This window comes from Lampris incognitus, chromosome 4, assembly GCF_029633865.1.
Source record: "Lampris incognitus isolate fLamInc1 chromosome 4, fLamInc1.hap2, whole genome shotgun sequence".
NCBI lineage: Eukaryota > Metazoa > Chordata > Actinopteri > Lampriformes > Lampridae > Lampris > Lampris incognitus.
In genome coordinates, this window is record NC_079214.1 from 22189063 (window position 1) to 22208321 (window position 19259).

The 19259-nt window shown below is 42.8% G+C and overlaps 1 protein-coding gene and 1 long non-coding RNA gene across 2 annotated transcripts; both read right to left on the minus strand.

Moving 5' to 3' along the window:
• Window positions 1–1647: 1647 nt before the first annotated feature.
• On the minus strand, window positions 1648–16233 carry LOC130111863 (uncharacterized). The gene is made up of 13 exons (XM_056279161.1): window positions 16115–16233; window positions 14960–15064; window positions 14496–14634; window positions 12780–12921; window positions 12340–12472; window positions 9999–10151; window positions 9744–9781; window positions 9511–9540; window positions 5399–5565; window positions 4163–4635; window positions 3887–3986; window positions 3134–3413; window positions 1648–2637 (listed from the first exon to the last, which is right to left on the minus strand). Exons 4-13 carry the CDS (start codon window positions 12859–12861, stop codon window positions 2573–2575), a joined length of 1521 nt encoding a protein of 506 aa, XP_056135136.1. The 5' UTR covers window positions 12862–12921; window positions 14496–14634; window positions 14960–15064; window positions 16115–16233; the 3' UTR covers window positions 1648–2572.
• LOC130111864 (uncharacterized) lies at window positions 16231–19155 on the minus strand. Its single transcript, XR_008810175.1, has 3 exons — window positions 19088–19155; window positions 16921–17074; window positions 16231–16305 (listed from the first exon to the last, which is right to left on the minus strand). It is a non-coding gene; the product is annotated as an uncharacterized LOC130111864 (long non-coding RNA).
• Between the last annotated feature and the right edge of the window lie 104 nt (window positions 19156–19259).

The following is a 19259-nucleotide window of genomic DNA, read 5'->3' on the forward strand; positions in this document are numbered from 1 at the left end:
GGCTTGTGGTTCTGGTTCCTGCCCTGCTCACCTGTTCCCCATTCCCTACTTGGCGAGCCCGTTCCTGTCCTGCCCTGCTCACCCCGGCTTCACTCACCTATTCCCCTTTCTCCGATTGGACGCAGGAACAGCGCAGCCAACCTCCCTCCCCTTTCTCTGATTGGCTGTTCTGTTCTTGCCTTGCCCTGCGCACCTGCACCCAATCTCCCTGACTGAGGAGCCAATGTATATTCCCCCTGGTTGCCCGGGCTCCTTGGCGAATCGTCTCAGACACACACACACACACACGCACGCACGTGTTGTGTTGACTCTTGGTTCCGGGATGCGTCACGTCCTGTTGCGGGCCCTCCCCGCTGTCTGTAAATTCTTTGTTCAATTAAAGCGTTGTCCAAGCCCAGTCCATCTCCGAGTCGTGCACTTGGGTCCTCCATTCCCGCTCCCGGCGTGACAGTCAGCAGCACAGAGACTCTGTCTTTGTTAAATAATGTAAAGGTAAATTCATTTTCATCAATTCACAAAGTGTATTTAAAATTCAAATACACAATGGAATCCCTTATTTCCCTATTGGTTAGTTTGAACTAACCGAATATTTTTTCTGTTTCATACTAGGCCTATGGATGCATTGCTCCTTTAAGACTGTCACCCTGTATAGTAGGTTGCAGTATCACGAGGAGGCAAGATATAAGTTTACTGGTTTAATAGAGTAGTCCCACAACACACATCCCAGTTTTGAAACCCTACTTTTCTCTCCATCCGTCCTCAAACTGTCATACACACACCACACTAACGCTATCCAAGACACATGGGAGCTTAACAAAGTATTTTGCCATTCAACTCTGGTGTGTGTAAGCCGTACCTACACCAATGAATACGCTACTTATTACAAAGGAGTTGTTGGTAATGCCTTATTGTATTGCGTACTTTGACCATATGAAAATATATTCTTCCATGTCACATGCACTTGAAAAGACAAGGTCACGGTGGCCAAATCCCTAAACCTGTTGGGCATAAACTAGTTAGAACCACTCATACAGCGCAAGGAGATGAGAATTTTGATGGAGGAGCAGTGGTTGCTGCACTTTCTCAATTAGATTTCACTCTGTGCTCCCCCATTTACAAAACAACCTTGTGCAAATAGTGTGGTTTTAATATATTGTACTATTACAAGACATTTGTGCTGTTTGTCTGACATTTATGTTTTAGGAGCTATGTTATTACCTGGATTTGTGATTATAATATGGTTATAGTGGTTACATTAGGCTTCCTACATCCATCCATTATCTGAACCACTTATCCTGCTCTCGGGGTCGCGGGGATGCTTCATAGTCGGACGAAATGATAATTGAACTGATTAGGTGCACAAACAGTTAAAATGCTCAAGACCATGGCAACACACCATCAAATTGAAGGGAAACTGTGAATAGTCAGACTTGTTAGAAATATAGGTCTAAAATTATATTTAATGTGCCAACTCGTATCAATTCAAATGATTGTACATTCACACCCATGTTGTAATTGCTTTGGAAGGGGAAAAAATGTAATATTACATCAAAACTGCTTGATTTGGACAAAGGTAAACCAAATGCTATGCATGTTTATAATACCTGAAAAATGCTTAATCCTTTAAACAATGTACCCAACTCTCCCATCTTTTTTTATTTTTATTTTAGAGCAATCAGTATTCCTCCACAGAGCTTTAACGTATACAAAAATTTTATTAACTGCAAATAGACTCAAGATAAGGAATAGAATGAGGGAGAGTTGTGCAAGAGCATCAGCAATATGGTTGGCAGCTTGCATTACAAGGCAATGCATGCCTTGGCTGTTGAACAGGAGGGTCAAAGGTCAGAAGCACAAAAATAGAAAGCAAGAATGGTATATATTTTATAATTGTCAGGGTTTCTGATCTGATGCCTCTCAGATTACAGGGGTATTTAAAGTGATACAGAATATGAAGGAAAGATGCCATTCACTTGACTTTCAGAATAATGATCAATTTCTGAAATGTTGGGGATCTCGGATTTTTAGATACATTTTCCTTCATCGTAATATTATTTCAGCAACTGTTCTCAAAAATCGTTCCCTCTTTTGCTTGGTGTAGTGGTAATCGAATTTCTTAAATTTGTTTTTAGCCTGTATCTGCCTTGCTCTATTACAAGGCAGGAATATAAAATTTTTATGGTGTCTACCTGATCAAGCGTTAACTATAATGAGGAAAAAATATTTACAAATTATGACCATAATTTTTCATCTGTCACGTTGACACAAGGTATTGCATGTACACAAAATTACACACATTTTGAAGAAATATATTAGAGATTTAATATTCAGTAAATGGTTAACAAGGTCAGTTTAGGATGAAATGGCTCTCCAAAAAGGTCATCCTGAAGAAAGGAGCTCTTATAGGTAGAAATGGATAATCAATCAAATATTGTTTCTCTGCAAATGATTCAACTTGCCAGGGGTTCTCTCATTGTAGCGTTCAACCCTTTAATGTATCAAGAAGTCAAACGGACTGTTGCATTTGCTTGATGAATTTCATCCTCAGCTGTGCTTTGCGAAGGAGAATGTTTCAAAGAGATATACAAATGACTGTCAAAATCACTGCCATAGACATGGCTGAGGCCTCTTCTGGAGCTGAAGAAAGGGGAAAAGAACATGAGTTGAGTCGATGTCAGAGAATGAGTGTATACAACAATTTCCAAGTGAGCATTCTTCTTGTTTTGCCATCAGTGATTACTATAAAATGAATGCTTTTGACTCTCATTTAAAACATTTTCATAGACTTAATGGTAGAACTTGGCAGGCAGCTTTTCTTTCAACAGAAATGATGGTTACTGGAAATTCGGGTAAAAATGGTGAAATTAACACAGTGCCAGTCCCTACAACCCTGAACCGGATTAAGTGTGTATAGATGATGGATGGATGGAGGGAGTGCTTTAACTCCACCTCCAACACTCCAAAAATGACATTCAGCACAGTAAAATGTGATGCAAAGGATGATGTAAAAAGGTACTAATTGACAGTCATAATTACAGTTCAGCAATTTCTTGTAATCGGCTCACACAGCTAGATGAATATGGTTTGGGGAAAAAATAGAACCATGTTCTTGTAAGTTTACAATATAGCTTACCGTTTGAAGTGGCTGTTGTTGTCGTAGTAGTCACAGTAACAGCAGGTGTAGCAGTATTAGCATTCATAACTTGGTGAGTAGCAGCGGTCGTGATGACTGCCGTTGGTTTTGGTGTAACATTGTTGACCTCAAGCACAATGGCTTCCGATTGAACGGTGTAAGTCCTGCTGAAAATATTCTCAGTCAGCATCCTGCTACTATGGGAGGCAGCACATGGGTCAGGGCACTTCTTGGACGGCATGGTGGAGATGCAGAGATACACCGTACACTCCAAAAACATCTACAGAGCATAGAGAAATGAAGAGATAAGCATTGATATAATGTTGGGAGAAAGGGTAATTTATCAGTTCATGAAGGTGGATCACTGCTTAATATAACTACACATTTTTATCACTTTGAAAAACAGTCAAGCTAATTAAACTGAAATGAGCAGATTAGAAAATGGATGAATGCTGAAAGAAGAAAGTAGCCATGGTAGGCAGGTGTAAGATGTCGATGCTGGGAGAAAATGATCATGTTAGATTCAATTTTGACTAATCAAAATTTGTGTGGGCTGGTTTGACTGTGGCTAAATTGGATTAAGGTGTTTGATAAATGAGAAAATGCAAAATGGATATGGAAATTCAAAGGTATTAATCCACTTTCCTTCCAGCTTTAAACTTTTCAAGGTATAGTGAGAATCAACAGGCAGCAGAGAGGGAGAGTTTGACATGTTGGCATGTACGAGTGAGAAAAAAGATGGAGAAGACACACCTTTGATCCCTTTGCGTTTATACCGCTTAGGTCAATTCTGTAGACCCTGGCAGTGGATGTTACTAGAATAACCTCTAGTGTGCTATTGGAAGCCATACATCTGAGAGAGAGAATATGAGAGAGTGGTCTACATGGAGGAAATACAGTGATGTTTCAAACATATATTAGTGTATGAGTTGTGCACAAATAGCCAATCCCCTCTTAGACTATTTCAGATTCATCGCTGAAGCTGTCATATTGAACTTTTCCAGTAAACTCGTGAACTGCCACACTGACCCGTTTTCCAGAATGGGGTGGGGGTCAGCAAAGTCCTCCGTCTCTGACTCCATACAATTGCCAATGAAGAGCTCTGCACGTCTCACATGGCAACTGGACATCACGTGGAGATCCAGTTTATTGCTGCTTGACCCAGTGGAGCCACTGAAGAATCTGGGGCTGTCCACTGACAGGGCAGGCATTGCTTTCCTGTGTACATGACCAGGCAGGAAGCTGTGGAGTTTATGAAACCTGGGGATGCGTGTAAATTCTGAAAAGGGGCCCTCTCCTGGCATGTGAGTCTCCAGCCAGAGAGTAAAATTGCCAAAAAACTCCTTTTCTTGGGGCATGGCAATCTTGTACTTTGGTCCCGTGGCTTTGAGTCCTGGTATCCGGCAGGCCAAAGGGAGGACAAGGGAGGGCAGGCGGCTGACCTTGGTGTATGGGCGCACACTTTTCAGGGTGTTAGTGTAGATCAGCTCTGAGCCAGAGTGCTTTTGGGCAGGAGGGGAGAGGTTGAGGAATCATTCTTGTGTGTGTGTGTGTGTGTGTGTGTGTGTGTGTGTGTGTGTGTGTGTGTGTGTGTGTGTGTGTGAGAGAATTAATTGTAAAGCGCTTTGAGTGGCTGTTGTAGCTAGAAAAGCACTATATTGAACTTGATTGATAGATTTAAATCCTTTTCTCATTTTAAATCGCTACTAAAGTCCAAAATGTTGTCATTTTAAATACCGATATGACCAAGATTTAACTTTAGAGGAGACCTAGCTTGAACCAAGCCAAATACTTAACTGCACTTTTTTTTCTGTTGTAACCCCAACAGCAAGGATAGAAGGAGGGGTAAATAAATAGCAGGGAACGGATTTAGCTTTTGTATCTTGGCTTCAATCACTGCATTCCAGCATTCACAAGCACTTTTTACTATTTTCGATAGCTAGATTATTAGAATGGAACTGAACTTCCAAATAATAGTTGGTTACCTGCTGAAACGGCTTGTACAAAGAAAATTAACAGCAACAAACAAAATTTACGACCAATTTGCTAGTGCCTAGCATGAACTTTCCACCTTGGTTGAGTAAATGAGTGAATCAAAATCAGGGCATTAACATTGCATCCTTTTGCGTCCAATTTGCATCCAAAAAAAGACAACACTTTCATGAAATAAAAACTAGATGAGAAAGGTAGCAAGCATGCTGATCAGTTTAAATGACTAAGGAATGCAGTGTCAATCTGTATTGAAGCACAGGTGCAATAACCTACCACTTTCTTAGTGCCGCAGCCTGTAAGGGGGATACGTGCAGTCAGGTGAGTGTTGTTGTAATTGACAGGACAGGTGGGGCTGTTGAGCTTCAGTTCGGCCAGGTTGACGTTCTCCAGAGTGGCCAGTGGGAGCAACAAAGTCATCTCCGTCTTCTCACACCTCAGCTCTGATGGTAGCGTGAGTATAAATCAACAAATAAACAAACAAGGATACAGTTAGCACACATGGCCAGAAGAAATGAGAGGTATGTACAGTGCTGTGAAAAGGTATTTGCCCCCTTTCCTGATTTCCTCTATTTTTGTATAGTTGTCACACTGAATGGTTTCAGATCTTCATACAAAATGTAACACATCGAGAACCAGAGTAAACACAAAAAAATGTTTTTAAATGATCATTTCTTATATTGAAGGAAAGACGTTATCCAACACCCATATCACCCATGTGAAAAATTAATTGCCCCCCTGAACTTAATAACTTTGTGCCACCTTAAGCGGCACCAACTACAACCAAATGCTTCCTATATTAGAAGATCAGTCTTTCACATTGCTGTGGAGGAATTTTGATCCATGCTTCTTTGCAGAATTGCATTAATTCAGTGACATTGGGGGGTTTTCAAGCATGAACTGGCCATTTAAGGTCCTGCCACAGCATCTTGATGGGGTTCAAGTCAAGACATTGGCTAGGCCAATCCAAAACCTTAATTTTGTTTCTTTTGAGCCACTGTCTACTTCTACTACTTCCGGCTGCTCCCGTTAGGGGTCGCCACAGCGGATCATCCGTTCCACCTCTTCCTGTCCTCTGCATCTTCCTCTGTCATGCCGACCACCTGCATGTCCTCCCTCACCACATCCATAAACCTCCTCTTTGGCTTTCCTAGTTTCCTCTTGCCTGGCAGCTCCATATTCAGCATCCTTCTCCCAATATGTTTATATTGTAGCAAATTTGGGGGGCAACCACTGGAACTGCCGCAGCCGGGACGCGAACCCGTATCTCCCGCGCCGTGGGAGACATCGCTAACCGCTCAACTAAAGGGTCCGACCTGTTAGCCAAGGGTCAACGTGCCTACTTATCCATGCACGTTACACTATGTTAGGCGGCATGGTGGCTGAGTAGTTAGCACTGTCGCCTCACAGCAAGAAGGTCCTGGGTTCGAACCCCGGGGTTGTCCAACCTTGGGGGTCATCCCAGGTTGTCCTCTTTGTGGAATTTGCATGTTCTCCCCGTGTCTTTGGTGGGTTTTCAGTGGGTGCTCCAGTTTCCCCCACCATCAGAAAAACATTCAATTCAATTCAATTTATTGTCATTAAAAACAATGTGCAGGCACATGTTAAAAATGAATGTCATCAGAAAAACATGCGTGTTAGGGTTAATATTCTTGTCTGTGCCCCTGACTGAGGCATGGCAAGACAAACGAGTTGGTCCCCGGACGCTGCTCACTGCTCCTAGCTACACAGCTAGGATGGTTTAAATGCAGAGCAGAATTTCCCCACGGGGATTAATAAAATATATCAAAACATTAAAAAATCAACAAAAAAAAACATATACCCAGCATATCTCCTCCGCACATGTCTAAACCATCTCAATCTCGCCTCTCTTGCTTTGTCTCCAAACCGTCCAACCTGAGCTGTCCCTCTAATATACTTGTTCCTAAGCCTGTCCTTCCTTGTCACTCCCAACAAAAATCTTAGCATCTTCAACTCTGCCACCTCCAGCTCCGCCCCCTGTCTTTTCATCAGTGCCACTGTCAAAACCATATAACATAGCTGTTCTCACTACCATCTTGTAAACCCTCCCTTTAACTCTTGCTGGTACCCTTCTGTTACAGATCACTCCTGACACTCTTCTCCACTCACTCAACCCTGCCTGCACTCTCTTCTTCACCTCTCTTCTGCACTCCTTGTTACTTTGAACAGTTGACCCATGTATTTAAATTCATCCAACTTGGTCACCTCTACTCCTTGCATCTTCACCATTCCACTGTCCTCCCTCTAGTTCACACATATGTATTCCATCTTGTTTCTACTGACTTTCATTCCTCTTCTCACCAGTGCATACCTCCACCTCTCCAGGCTCTTGTCAACCTGCTCCGTACTCTCACTACAGGATCACAGTGTCATCCACGAACATCATCGTCCACGGAGGCCCCTGCTGGATCTCGTCTGCCAACCTGTCCATCACCATTACAAACAAGAAAGGGCTCAGAGCCCTTCCTTGATGTAATCACACCTCCACCTTGAACCTGTCATTCCAACCGCACACCTCACCACTGTCACACTTCCCTCATGCATGTCCTGCACCACTCCTACATACTTCTCTGCAACTCCCGACTTCCTCATACAATACCACACCTCCTCTCTTGGCACCCTGTCATGCTTTCTCTAAATCCACAAAGACACAATGTAACTCCTTCTGACCATCTCTATACTTTTCAATCAACATTCTCAAAGCAAACATCGTGTCTTGTAGTGCTCTTTCTTGGCATGAAACCATACTGCTGCTCGCTGATCATCACCTCCCCTCTCATACGTAGCTTCCACTAATCTTTCCCATATCTTCATGCTGTGGCTGATCAATTTTATACCTCTTTTGTTGCTACAGTTCTGCACATCGCCCTTATTCTTGAACATTAGTACCAGTATACTTCTCCACTCCTCAAGATTGTGTTAAACAATCTAGTTAAAAACTCCACTGCCATCTCTCCTAACCATCACCCTGCCTCCACAGGTAATGTCATCTAGACCAACCATCTTTCCAGAATTGCTTTAATTCAGCAACATCAAAGGGTTTTTTCGAGCACGAATTGCTCATTTAAGCATCTCGATGGGGTTCAAGTCAAGACTTTGACTAGGCCACTCCAAAACCTTAATTTTGTTTCTTTTGAGTGAGTTAGGTAAACTTATTCTTGTGTATTGGATCATTGTCCTGCTGCATAACCCAATTACGCTTCAGCTTCAGGTCAAGGACTTAGGACCGGACAGACATTGTCCTTCAGAATTTTCGGATAGAGAGCGGAATTCATGGTTCCCTCAATGATGGCAAAGCTTCCAGGCACTGAGGCAGGAAAACATTCTCACACCATCACACTACCACCACCATGTTTGGCTGTTGGTATGATGTTCTTATTGTGAAATGTGGTGTTTGCTTTAAGCCAGACATAACAAGACCCATGTCTTTCAAAAAGTTCCATGTTTTACACATCTGTCCACAGAACTTTATCCTAAAAGGCTTGGGGGTCATCCATGTGCTTTTCTGCAAATGTGAGACAAGCACTAATGTTTCTTAGTTAGCAGTGGTTTGCGCCTTGCAACTCTCCCATGAATTCCACTTTTGCCCAGTCTCTTTCTTATTGCCGAATCATGAATGATGACCTCAGCTGAGGCTAGTGAGGCCCACAGTTCTTTAGATGTTGTCCTGTATTTTTTTTGTTTGTGACTTTTTGTGACTTTTTGGATGAATTGTCGTTGCACCCTTGGAGGAATTTTGGCAGGCTGGCCACGCCTGGGAAGATTCACTACTATTCCAACTTTTCTCCACTTGGAGACAATGTCTCTCACTGTGGTTTGCTAGAGTCCCAGAGCCTTAAAATGGCTTTGTAACCCTTTCCAGACTGATATATCTCAACTTTTTTTCCATCTCTTTCGGAATTTCTTTTGATGGCGGCATAGTGTGCTGCTAGCTGAGACCTTGCAGCCTGCTTCACATTTATGGTGAGGTTCTATATAAACCATGTTTAGATTCAAAAGGCCTGGCAGTAATCAAGCCTGGGTGTGTCTGGTCTAACTGAGTCCAATGATAAATTAAATGTGGTTAATTGGTTGACTGAGTAACTAAGGGGGCAATTGCTTTTTCCACACAGGGTCAGTTGGTGTTGGATAACTTTTTTCCTTAAACTAATAAAATTACCATTTAAATACTGAATTTTGTGTTTAATCAGATTCTCCTTGTCTTACATTTCGTATGATGATCCGAAACAATTAAGTGTGACAAATATGCAAAAAGAGAGGAAATCGGAAAGGGACAAAAACTTTTTCATGGCACTTTGTGTACTGAGTTGCATACACTTTTTATGCTACATGCAAGACTTTATAATAATGAAGTTTATACTCTCAACCTGTTCCAGCAGGGAGGGTCTTCATTTCCACTAGAATGGAAAAAGAAACATGTCTTTTAAAATCTTCAGCATTTTATGAAATACCTATTGATAATTACAAACAATATGAAGCCTTTTGCGTCTTTAAACAGCCCTAGCCCTTAACAGTCTTCTCAAAGTGATCCCAATGTAGGAGTTGTAATTTCTAATCAAAAGCAAAATTGTTATTTCTATGTAGTTGCTAAAATTCTTACGTTGGAACAGCCATACACATCTCGAATGTGACTGCAAACTGCACAGACAAAAGGTAAAAATCAGACCCAAGCTTCAGAAAATGAATATAGTTTTGTTTAGACAGATCATTCATTTCACCTATGTCTTAGTTTATGTGTGTGTGTGTGTGTGTGTGTGTGCATGTGTGTGTGAAAACAATCTATGTATGAGTACTGTGCACATACAGTGAGTGTAAGTGCTATTCTCTACTCATTGTGCTGTACAGGACATCTTACCTGTTGGTATTTGCAGCAAAGCAAATGGGCAAGAGAGGAGCCAACTTGTTTAGGTCGCGGACCCATGCGGTCATCATGGTAGTTATGGAGCCATTTGTTATGAGCCCCGATCTAAAGAGGTCAGGTGGGCCCACCACTGCTATTTCTGAAACACTGATAATAAAGAAAGATAGTCTATCAACTGTATTTCTATGCAACTTTTTCTTAACAAAGTTGAAAAGTGCAATTCAATATAGAGCTATATTTTTTTCAGAATTAATTAATAACAGAATTAAAACATTGCTATAATCTAGTCTTTATATCTTGGTCTTTATATCTCCTGTTGCAGGAAACAATGAGGGCTTTGTTCAGCACAGTAACATGTGCTCTCATACCCATATACAGCATCATTTGCAGACTGATATTATAAAAAGTAACAGTGACCCCTTCCCCAGATCCCTTCATGCACCTAAAGGTAACCTTTCTTGGTAAGTACTTCCTCAACAGTTTTTCTTGCCCTAAAGCCATAGACCGAATTGGGGTCCCAATAATTTCATGTGGAACAACTCTTGGCCCCGTTTGGTTTAATATCACAGGTCACTTGCTTTTGTAGTGTCCAATTTACAGTTATTGATTTGTTATTGTCCTATGTCCTATAACAATATAGGAATCTTTTGTACACTTTAAATCCAAGCTCCTTCCTGTTTCACATCAGGAACCAATCTGAGTCTCTTGCTGTTACACTTCATCTCATCTCATCATCAGCCGCTTCTCTGGGGTCGGGTCGCAGTAGCAGCAAGCTAAATAGGGCACTCCAAACATCCCTCTCCCCAGCAACACCCTCCAGCTCCTTTTGGGGGATCCCAAGGTGTTTCCAGGCCAGACTGGACATGTAGTCCCTCTAGCGAGTTCTGGGTCTGCCCCGGGGGTCTCCTCCCAGTTGGACGTGCCCAGAAAACCTTCAAAGGAAGGTGCCCAGGAGGCATCCTAATCAGATGCCCGAACCACCTCAACTGGCTCCTTTTGACACAAAGGAGCAGTGGCTCTACTCCAAGCTCCCTCCGCATGCCCGAGCTCCTCACCCTATCTCTAAGACTGATCCCAGACACCCTACAAAGCAAACTCATTTCAGCCACTTGTATCCGCGATCTCACCATTTCGGTCACTATCCAAAGCTCATGACCATAGGTGAGGGTTGGAATGAAGACTGACTGGTAAATTGAGAGCTTTGCCTTCTGGCTCAGCTCCCTCTTCACCAAAACGGTCTGGTGAAACATCTGCATTACTGCTGATGCTGCACCAATCTGCTTGTCAATCTCCTGCTCCACCCTACCCTCATTCATGAACAAGACCTCGAGATACTTGAACTCCTTCACTTGAGGCAACAGCTCATCCCTAACCCGGAGGGAGCAATCCACCATTTTCTGGTAGAAAGCCATGGTCTCAGACTTGGAGGTGCTGACTCTCATCCCAGCCATTTCACACTCAGCTGCAAACCTGTGCAGTTGAGTGTGAAAAAGAAAAGTGTGCGCTGGAGGTCACGTTCTGATGAAGCCAACAAAACCACATCATTTGCGAAGAGCAGAGATGCAATTCTGAGGTTCCCAAAACAGACACACTCCTCACCTTAGCTGCGCCTGGGGATCCTGTCCATGACTATCACAAACAGAATGGGAGACAAGGGACAACCTCGGCGGAGTCCGACACCCACCGAAAACGTGTTTGACTTTGTGCCAAGAATGCGGACACAGCTCTCACTTTGGTTATACAAGGACCGGATGGCTTGTAGCAACTGCCCTGGTACCCCATACTCCCAGTGTCCCCCACAGATTGTCCCGGAGTACACAATCATAAGCCTTTTCCAAGTCCACAAAACACGTGTAGACTGGCTGGTCAAACTCCCATGCCTCCCTCAGCACTTCCACAAGGGTAAAGTTGGTCCGTTGTTGCACGGCCAGGACGGAATCTGCATTGTTCCTCCTGGAGCCGAGGTTCGACAATTGGTCAGCGCCTCCTTTCAGCACCCTAGAGTAGACTTTCCCAGGGAGGCTGAGCAGTGTGATGCCCCGATAATTGGAGCACACCCTCCGGTCCCCTTTTTTAAATATTACACTTGTGGAAATGAAAACAAGTTTTTATTCACTCTTTGTCTGGAGGTAAAAAAAAAAGGAACTAGGGTTGTAATCTGTTTTGTGTCCCAAGTCTCAGGTTTGACCAACTAGCTGGGGTTGTTAGCAGATAACCCATCCATAAATACGATTGAAATTTGAACCACATAGTATGTGAGAATGTCCCTTTGAAGCACTGCATTTTAATCTGTCGTCACATCACAATAGTAAGTACATATCAGAATCAGTCGCACCTCTCCAGCTCTGAGACGAAGCTGACGGTTATGTCTGTCTGCATATAAGGGAGAATGTACAGCATCGTGCCCTCTCTGGGGGTTTGACCTGAGGGAACAGGTGCTGCACTGCAGCTTGAAGATCCTTCCTCCACTGAAAGGCACAAAAGGAAAAGGTTTATGGATGATTCAGTGACACATTTAATAAATGCAGTGAAGGTCAAGCATACTAAAAGCAGGTGCTTCAAATTTGGGTAGATGAATAGGGTGTGTGTGTGTGTCTGTGTGTGTGCGTGCACGTGTATCTATCTATGATATACATGTGTGTGTAGAGAGGTAGATAGATGGATGGCCACAAAGATAGATGGAAAGACAGACAGCCATGTTTACACATTCTGTTCAGCTATGCAAATGTGAAGCTGCTTCCTATACACAGCACATACTAGGCTTGCCCCACATACCAGTGAGAGAGAGGTGCACAGGGATGGAGCTAAGAGGTTTGACGTCTTTAATGCGGTTGGTTGGAATGAAGTCTTCTACCATGACCACGACCGAGAACCGGCCTGCAGACACAGCTCCGTTGAATGCCAGCACACATTTTTCCTGGTTAGGAGGTTGGGTGAAACACATTCTGACTTACAGTAGAAAATTATTTGGAAATGAATAGGAAAATTAATACCAGAAAACTGCAAGTTTTCAAACGCCTTCCTTGAATTATTATATTCAAGACTTTAAAAGGTCTCCAAAGGAGTTCATATATTTATCCTTAAGTTTTATTTGAGTTCTGTTCACTTTGGTAATGAACAGGTAGAACTGGTATTTAGGTCTTGAAATATTTCAGTGGCTCAAATCAAAGTTGCAACAACAAATGCAAACCCTGTGGATAAATTCACTCCAAGGAAAATAAAAGTTAGCAAAATGCATCTAGAAATAGAAGTTGAGGATACAGAGTGTGTGTGTGTGTGTGTGTGTGTGTGTGTGTGTGTGTGTGTGTGTGTGTGTGTGTGTGTGTGTGTGTGTGTGTGTGTGTGAAAGAGAGACACCACAACTAGTCTACTGAGAAGTCAGGTGGCGAACTGCCACTATGTCAATGGGTCCTCCTCTGTATTTTAATCAAGTCCCCCCTGTTGGGTATGGAAACCCACTTTATGACAATAAAGAGCTATGACATATTTTAGGATAGCATAGCTGTGCTGGCCTTTCAGCATAGTCGATAGGTACCTGCCGATTTTGAGAAAAATACCGAGTGAAACCAAGGTGTTTTCTGTCAAACTGGCATGCTTTTGTTCAGTCAGAGGGAAAAGTAGATCTTTGTGGCAGCTTGCATTATAAAGCTGTTTTATAGCCTTACACAAATTCTACCCACAAATTGCCCACTCCCCTGAATAAACCGGTGGTAGACATGCTTAAAAAACATCAGTAGCCACTGTGGAGGTTATATAAATACCAGAAAGGTGAATCAATTCATCTGGATACCAAGTTTATTGACAGAAACATTTCATCACTCATCTAAGTGACCTCTTCAGTCTAAACTGACTGCAGGTATCCCCACCCTTATAAACAATACAGCGGCATAACGACCGAAACCGACGAACATTTTCATATACAAATTGCTGTGACCATTAACTAGAGTTTCACCGCCATATGTACTATTCACAGAGGATTTGGTAATGGTTGCAATCACAGCCTTGTAAGATGGCTACAGATGTACGCTTAGCCCCCCTCGGTTCAGGGATGGTCATTCCCTCTTCACATAGATGGCCTCTTTGAGCACCCATTCAAGCCAGCGTTCCTACCTATCAAGGATGTGCACATCCTCATCCTTGAAAGAGTGGCCACTGGCCTGTAGATGTGTGTAGACTGCAACTATTCCCCAATCCTCAATAGTACATATGGCCATTGTAACTCTAATTAATGGTCATGGCAATTTGCATATGAAACCCATTGTTGGTTTTGGTTGTTATGCAGCTGTGCTGTTTATAAGGGTGGGGATACCTGCAGCCAGTTGAGACCGACAAAGTCACTTAGATGACTGATGAAACGTTTCTCCCACTAAATGTTGTGTCCAGATGAACTGATTCAACTTTATGGGATATCCTCACCTGGATTATTGAGCATGCGTCAAGACGACATAATATAAAGTTAGATTTGTTGATACACAGAGAGTTTGGCCTCACCTTGTCCAGTTCTAGAAATGAGTGCTGAGTGCAGTTAAGGCACTCTCCCTGGTCAGCACGGGCAAAACGACACTGTACTTTATCCCTGTCCAGGTCCTTTACCGAAAGATAGAAGTATTCAGGACAGTTCACACGGGCCCTGGTCAAATGACAAAGGCCTTGTGTTAAGTACAATCATAAACTGCAGAAATAAAGAGAATTGCAGGCCCCAGAAAAGTGCAGTACATTTGCAACAAGGAAAACGAACAGCAGTGTGTCTATATCTAAAAAGGGAGTTTGGAGCAATACTGTGGGTACATACAGAGGTTGAGGATAGCATGGAAAGATCAAGGGGTAACATAAAGCACTACCTACAGTTAGCACAGCTTCGAAGAAGCAAATGAAATAATAATATAAATGTGTTCATTGCACCTTTTCAACATCACAAAAAGACATTTTTGTTGAAGTGAGGTGTACTGACTTACCTCAGAGGGGGTGTGAGGGCAACATAAGGAGGTTGGTTGAGTCTGCCATTGTTACTCCGAACCTTGGGTCCTGCTTTCACTGATACATAAAATTCCTCTTTGGACCTAATTGAAGAAAAAAACAACATAAAGGAGAACATTTTGAAAAACATTTCTAATGATTTGACCTTAAGTGGTACATACTCAGAAATCAGGAACACTTTGTCATTTCATATTGTTTCCCCCAGCCCACAACAGTGCAACGAAAAGAGGAAAACCAATCCAAAAACTACAAGAACACATATGTCTAAACTAACGCATATATCCAAACTAAACAAAAAAAAATCACCATCCAACGGAACGAACGCCAGCCAGGATGACTGTTGGAACTGCTGGTCTGCATGGGCTAGCAGTTAGCTTAGCCTGCCCCGCTTCCGCATCCTGTCAGACTGCCCTCGGTGTGTCCTCTTCGGGCACAGCTCCGGGCAGGGCCGTGGTCCTTGGGCACACCGGATGCAGCAGACCAGCCTTCCTCAGTCAATCCAACACCAGCTCTCCCAGCCAGACACCTTCAACACACCTCCCCGCACTCCACACGACAACACTAAAAACACAGTCAACGCTACGTGAGGCCGCCGCCAGACCACCCTCGGTGTTATCGGAACTGCCATCTGCATGGGCTAGCAGTTAGCTTAGGCTGCCCTGCTTCCGCATCCTGTCAGACCATCCTCAGTGTTACCTCCTCGGGTGCAGCTCTGGGCCGGGCCGTGGTCCCTGGGCCCACAGGACGCAGCAGACCAAACTCTCCCAACCGTTCCAACACCAGCTCTCCCAGCCATCAAACAAAGACACAAACTTAGACGTGGACAAAGACACTGCACGGGCAGTGCTGGGTGAGGCCGCCGCAAATGGGAATTCGCACTGCCACCTTCCCACACCAGTACTGGGTGAGGCCGCTGCAAATGTAAATTCACGCCACCATCTTCCCACACCAGAAGTGGAACCCACTTCTCACATCTAGCAACACATTAAGCTAAGGAAGTTCTAGACGTTCTAGATAATCATTGACTCGTGTCTTTCAGAACGGTGTATCTCAGGCGAAGGTGTTATATGAATGAAAGGTTTTTATGTGTTTGCGCACAAAGACAAAATTTTCACATTTAGCGAATCACGTACCCCAAATTGACTGTGGCATTGTAGTTACTGGGGATGGTCTTCTGCCACTGGCGGACGCACCATCCAGCGCCGGGCTTTGTGCCTGTGAAGGGCAATGAGGTGAGATGGACTTCACAGTCCTCTCCTGTGGCACACACGTCAGACAAATCTGGGCAAGGATTGGACACAATCACACTGAAATGTGCCCTCACCTGCAATAACAGACCATCACAAAGGAAACACAAATTCAGCAAAGCAAATGGAATTCAACTAATGTCGATGGGTCTTGGATAGAATGTCATTTTCCTCTGTACAATGCAGCTCATCTGAATGAGAAACAGAGGCGTTGTATTTGTTTATAATCAGGCCAGTGTATTGCTACTTGTCCCCATACATAATATACTGTGGAGGAACTCTGGCCCAGCTTCAATCAATAAGATCTTAAGTGATACAACATGTTGTTGAACAGACAAAATAACACAGATACTGATACCTACACACCTGGAAAGAAGAAAAAAAAGGGATCTAGTAAATGGTGGAATACCATGCATGACTGTGGTTTTCCATGTTGTAAAGGTGCCAGCAATGCAATTTCCCCTATCTGAAAACAGCCAGGATCAGACTTTTCAATGCAAAAGAAACAAATCTATAAAATTAAAAGCTATTTCACCACTTGTTCTGAACCTGTGTCGATTTCTGTCCTTCACTGCACTCACATTTATTTCCTCTCCTCATTCTTTCCCTTCAACACACAAGACTTGGGGGAGCTCCGGGGAAACATAAAAACGAGAATAACGAGGACTGAAAAAAAGAAAAGTGTTGCTTACTGTTTTTCCTTCGGTAGCTTGCAGGGGCACAACATGTACCACTGCTCCCATGGAGGCGGCACCGCAGGTCACGCCTAGCAAGAATATAGTCAGGCCCTGCAGCAGGTATCTCAGCATGGTCCTGTCCCACATCTTAGGTCTTCTTCCTCAGGCCCTGTGGGAACACGTAGAGACACATTCAATTGTCAGTGCTCACTACATAAAGCCAGAGCAACCGTGATATTCAAAACTAATTTTCTGCATGCAGAACAAAGTCTCACGATCAGACTGCTAATTACTCATTTTCTCTAATGCACCTTAAACCAAACGCAATGCCAATTTGATTATGTAATATAAAACCTGCCAGACATACGGATGCCGTGGTATCTTTGTAAAAAAAAAGAAAGAAAAAAAATCAACTTAAACTACACTTATGATTACAGTAGAGTTGTTGGCCTTTCCACGGTATGTCCGCATATTTTGGTCTTTTAATTCTAATTTCTAAGGACAATGATTTGAATGGGTCTTCAGTCTTCATGACAGTAATAGAAAACAATGTCTACCAAATGTTTTGAGATACCCATAAATGTTCACTTAACATTATTTCTAGTTATTATCACCAAAATGATGAACTGCTACTCTCCAGGAGAATTTGGGAAGGGTTGATTTTTACAGGTAAAATCAAAAGACAAAATTATACCTGGTCGTCTTAATCATTAATGTCTCTCCCTCGTCACAGGCCATGTCCCATTCTTTTTTGAATGTTGGTTTGTTTTTTGAGCATTCTCAAGAAAATTGGCAGCACAAACTAGATGATTGCCATTTTGTAAGAAATCATTTTGAAAATAAGATGTGGACGGAAGGACTGTCCCATGTGTCTCTGCTGTCTTCATAAATCTCAGGATGTGCTTGTTGTGGATGACAGATTTCCTCCAGTCCATCAGTAAAACCCAAAGCCATCCCATCAGATCCAACTCTTGACTATAATCCATCTCACCTTTAGTGGCACATCCCCCCTGTTCTCCTCAGCCGCCGACGCCGGCTTCAGATTCTACCTTCGCTTCTCAAAACAAAACACAAACAAAAACCATAGAAAACCCCTTTTTACCATCTGACATTTTTAAAACTCTTTTCTACACCACCTCCAGCTGACTGAGGAGGCGCTGGTGCGATGTAACTCTAGTGAATTGTTGGCAAGAGGCTCCTGGAGAGAAGACACATACAGGAAAGCGATGCCAGGTGAAACACCGACATATTACACCCATCCTGGCTTAAACCACACTTTCTCCTGACCCACAGAGTGAGTTTAAACCCCTCTCCTGACTTCCCAGCGGGGCCATTTGGATGCCCTGTCACACTTCGAGGAAATAATTACTCCACAAAAAAGCCACTTGCACCTTCGTGCCAAGCAAAGGCCTGTTCCTCCGAAACTCGGACTTTACTTTTGCACCTCTGTGATTGTGTGACTGACTGTGTGATCACCCTGGACTGGACTCATGAAACCTTGTAGAAAATGTATTTTCCTATGAATCGACTGCCTCTTCTCTGCTCTGTACCCCGCCATCTTCTACGTTTCAGGGTTTTACCAGTTATGTTTTCTGTAGGAAGTCTGAAAAAGTCTCATTAAGTCTTACTGATGAGATGATTGTGTAGTAATGAGCTCAGATGACGTTAAATATTGAGAGTTAAAATCTCTGAGCAGCAAGGCCTTATCAGATACAGGACTTAGCAAACTGTTCTGCTTCGAAGAAAAAGGTACTTAAACCTCAGAGCATAGCTACCAAGATCAACACAAACACATTTCAGCTGATCAGCCCAAGATTTCAAGAGGAAAATTGACTACATACAAAAAAAATAAAAAATAAAAAAATGTGGCTAATAATTTTCCTTTTGTGAATACCTAATGATATATCCTAATGGTTTGTGGACATGATCGGTCTCATTTATAAATGCTGACCATTTTCAATTTTTGTAGGCATTACAACTATAAATATATAATCAATATATAATCATGACCAGACAATCAAAACAAAACGCAACATCTCAGAAGGATCAATGCTTAATCAAATCCTTGCAGTCTACTTTGAAATGGATGGTAAACTCAAACCTACACACATCCAACACATTTAAATATACCAATGGCAAAAACCAGGCAGACTTGGTACAGAGATGAGAAACTTCTTGTTACCTTAGCAAAAAATTGCCAGCTGCCAAGTAGGTTTCTTGGGACACTTTTCTCCAAAAGCTCAATATCTCGCTTCATCCCAGGGACTAAATTAGTTTAACAAGGATGGCTAGGGTTAAGAAAAGTTTTTCTTGGCTTCGCATCCGCATACTTTTCCCACATCACTTTACACAAA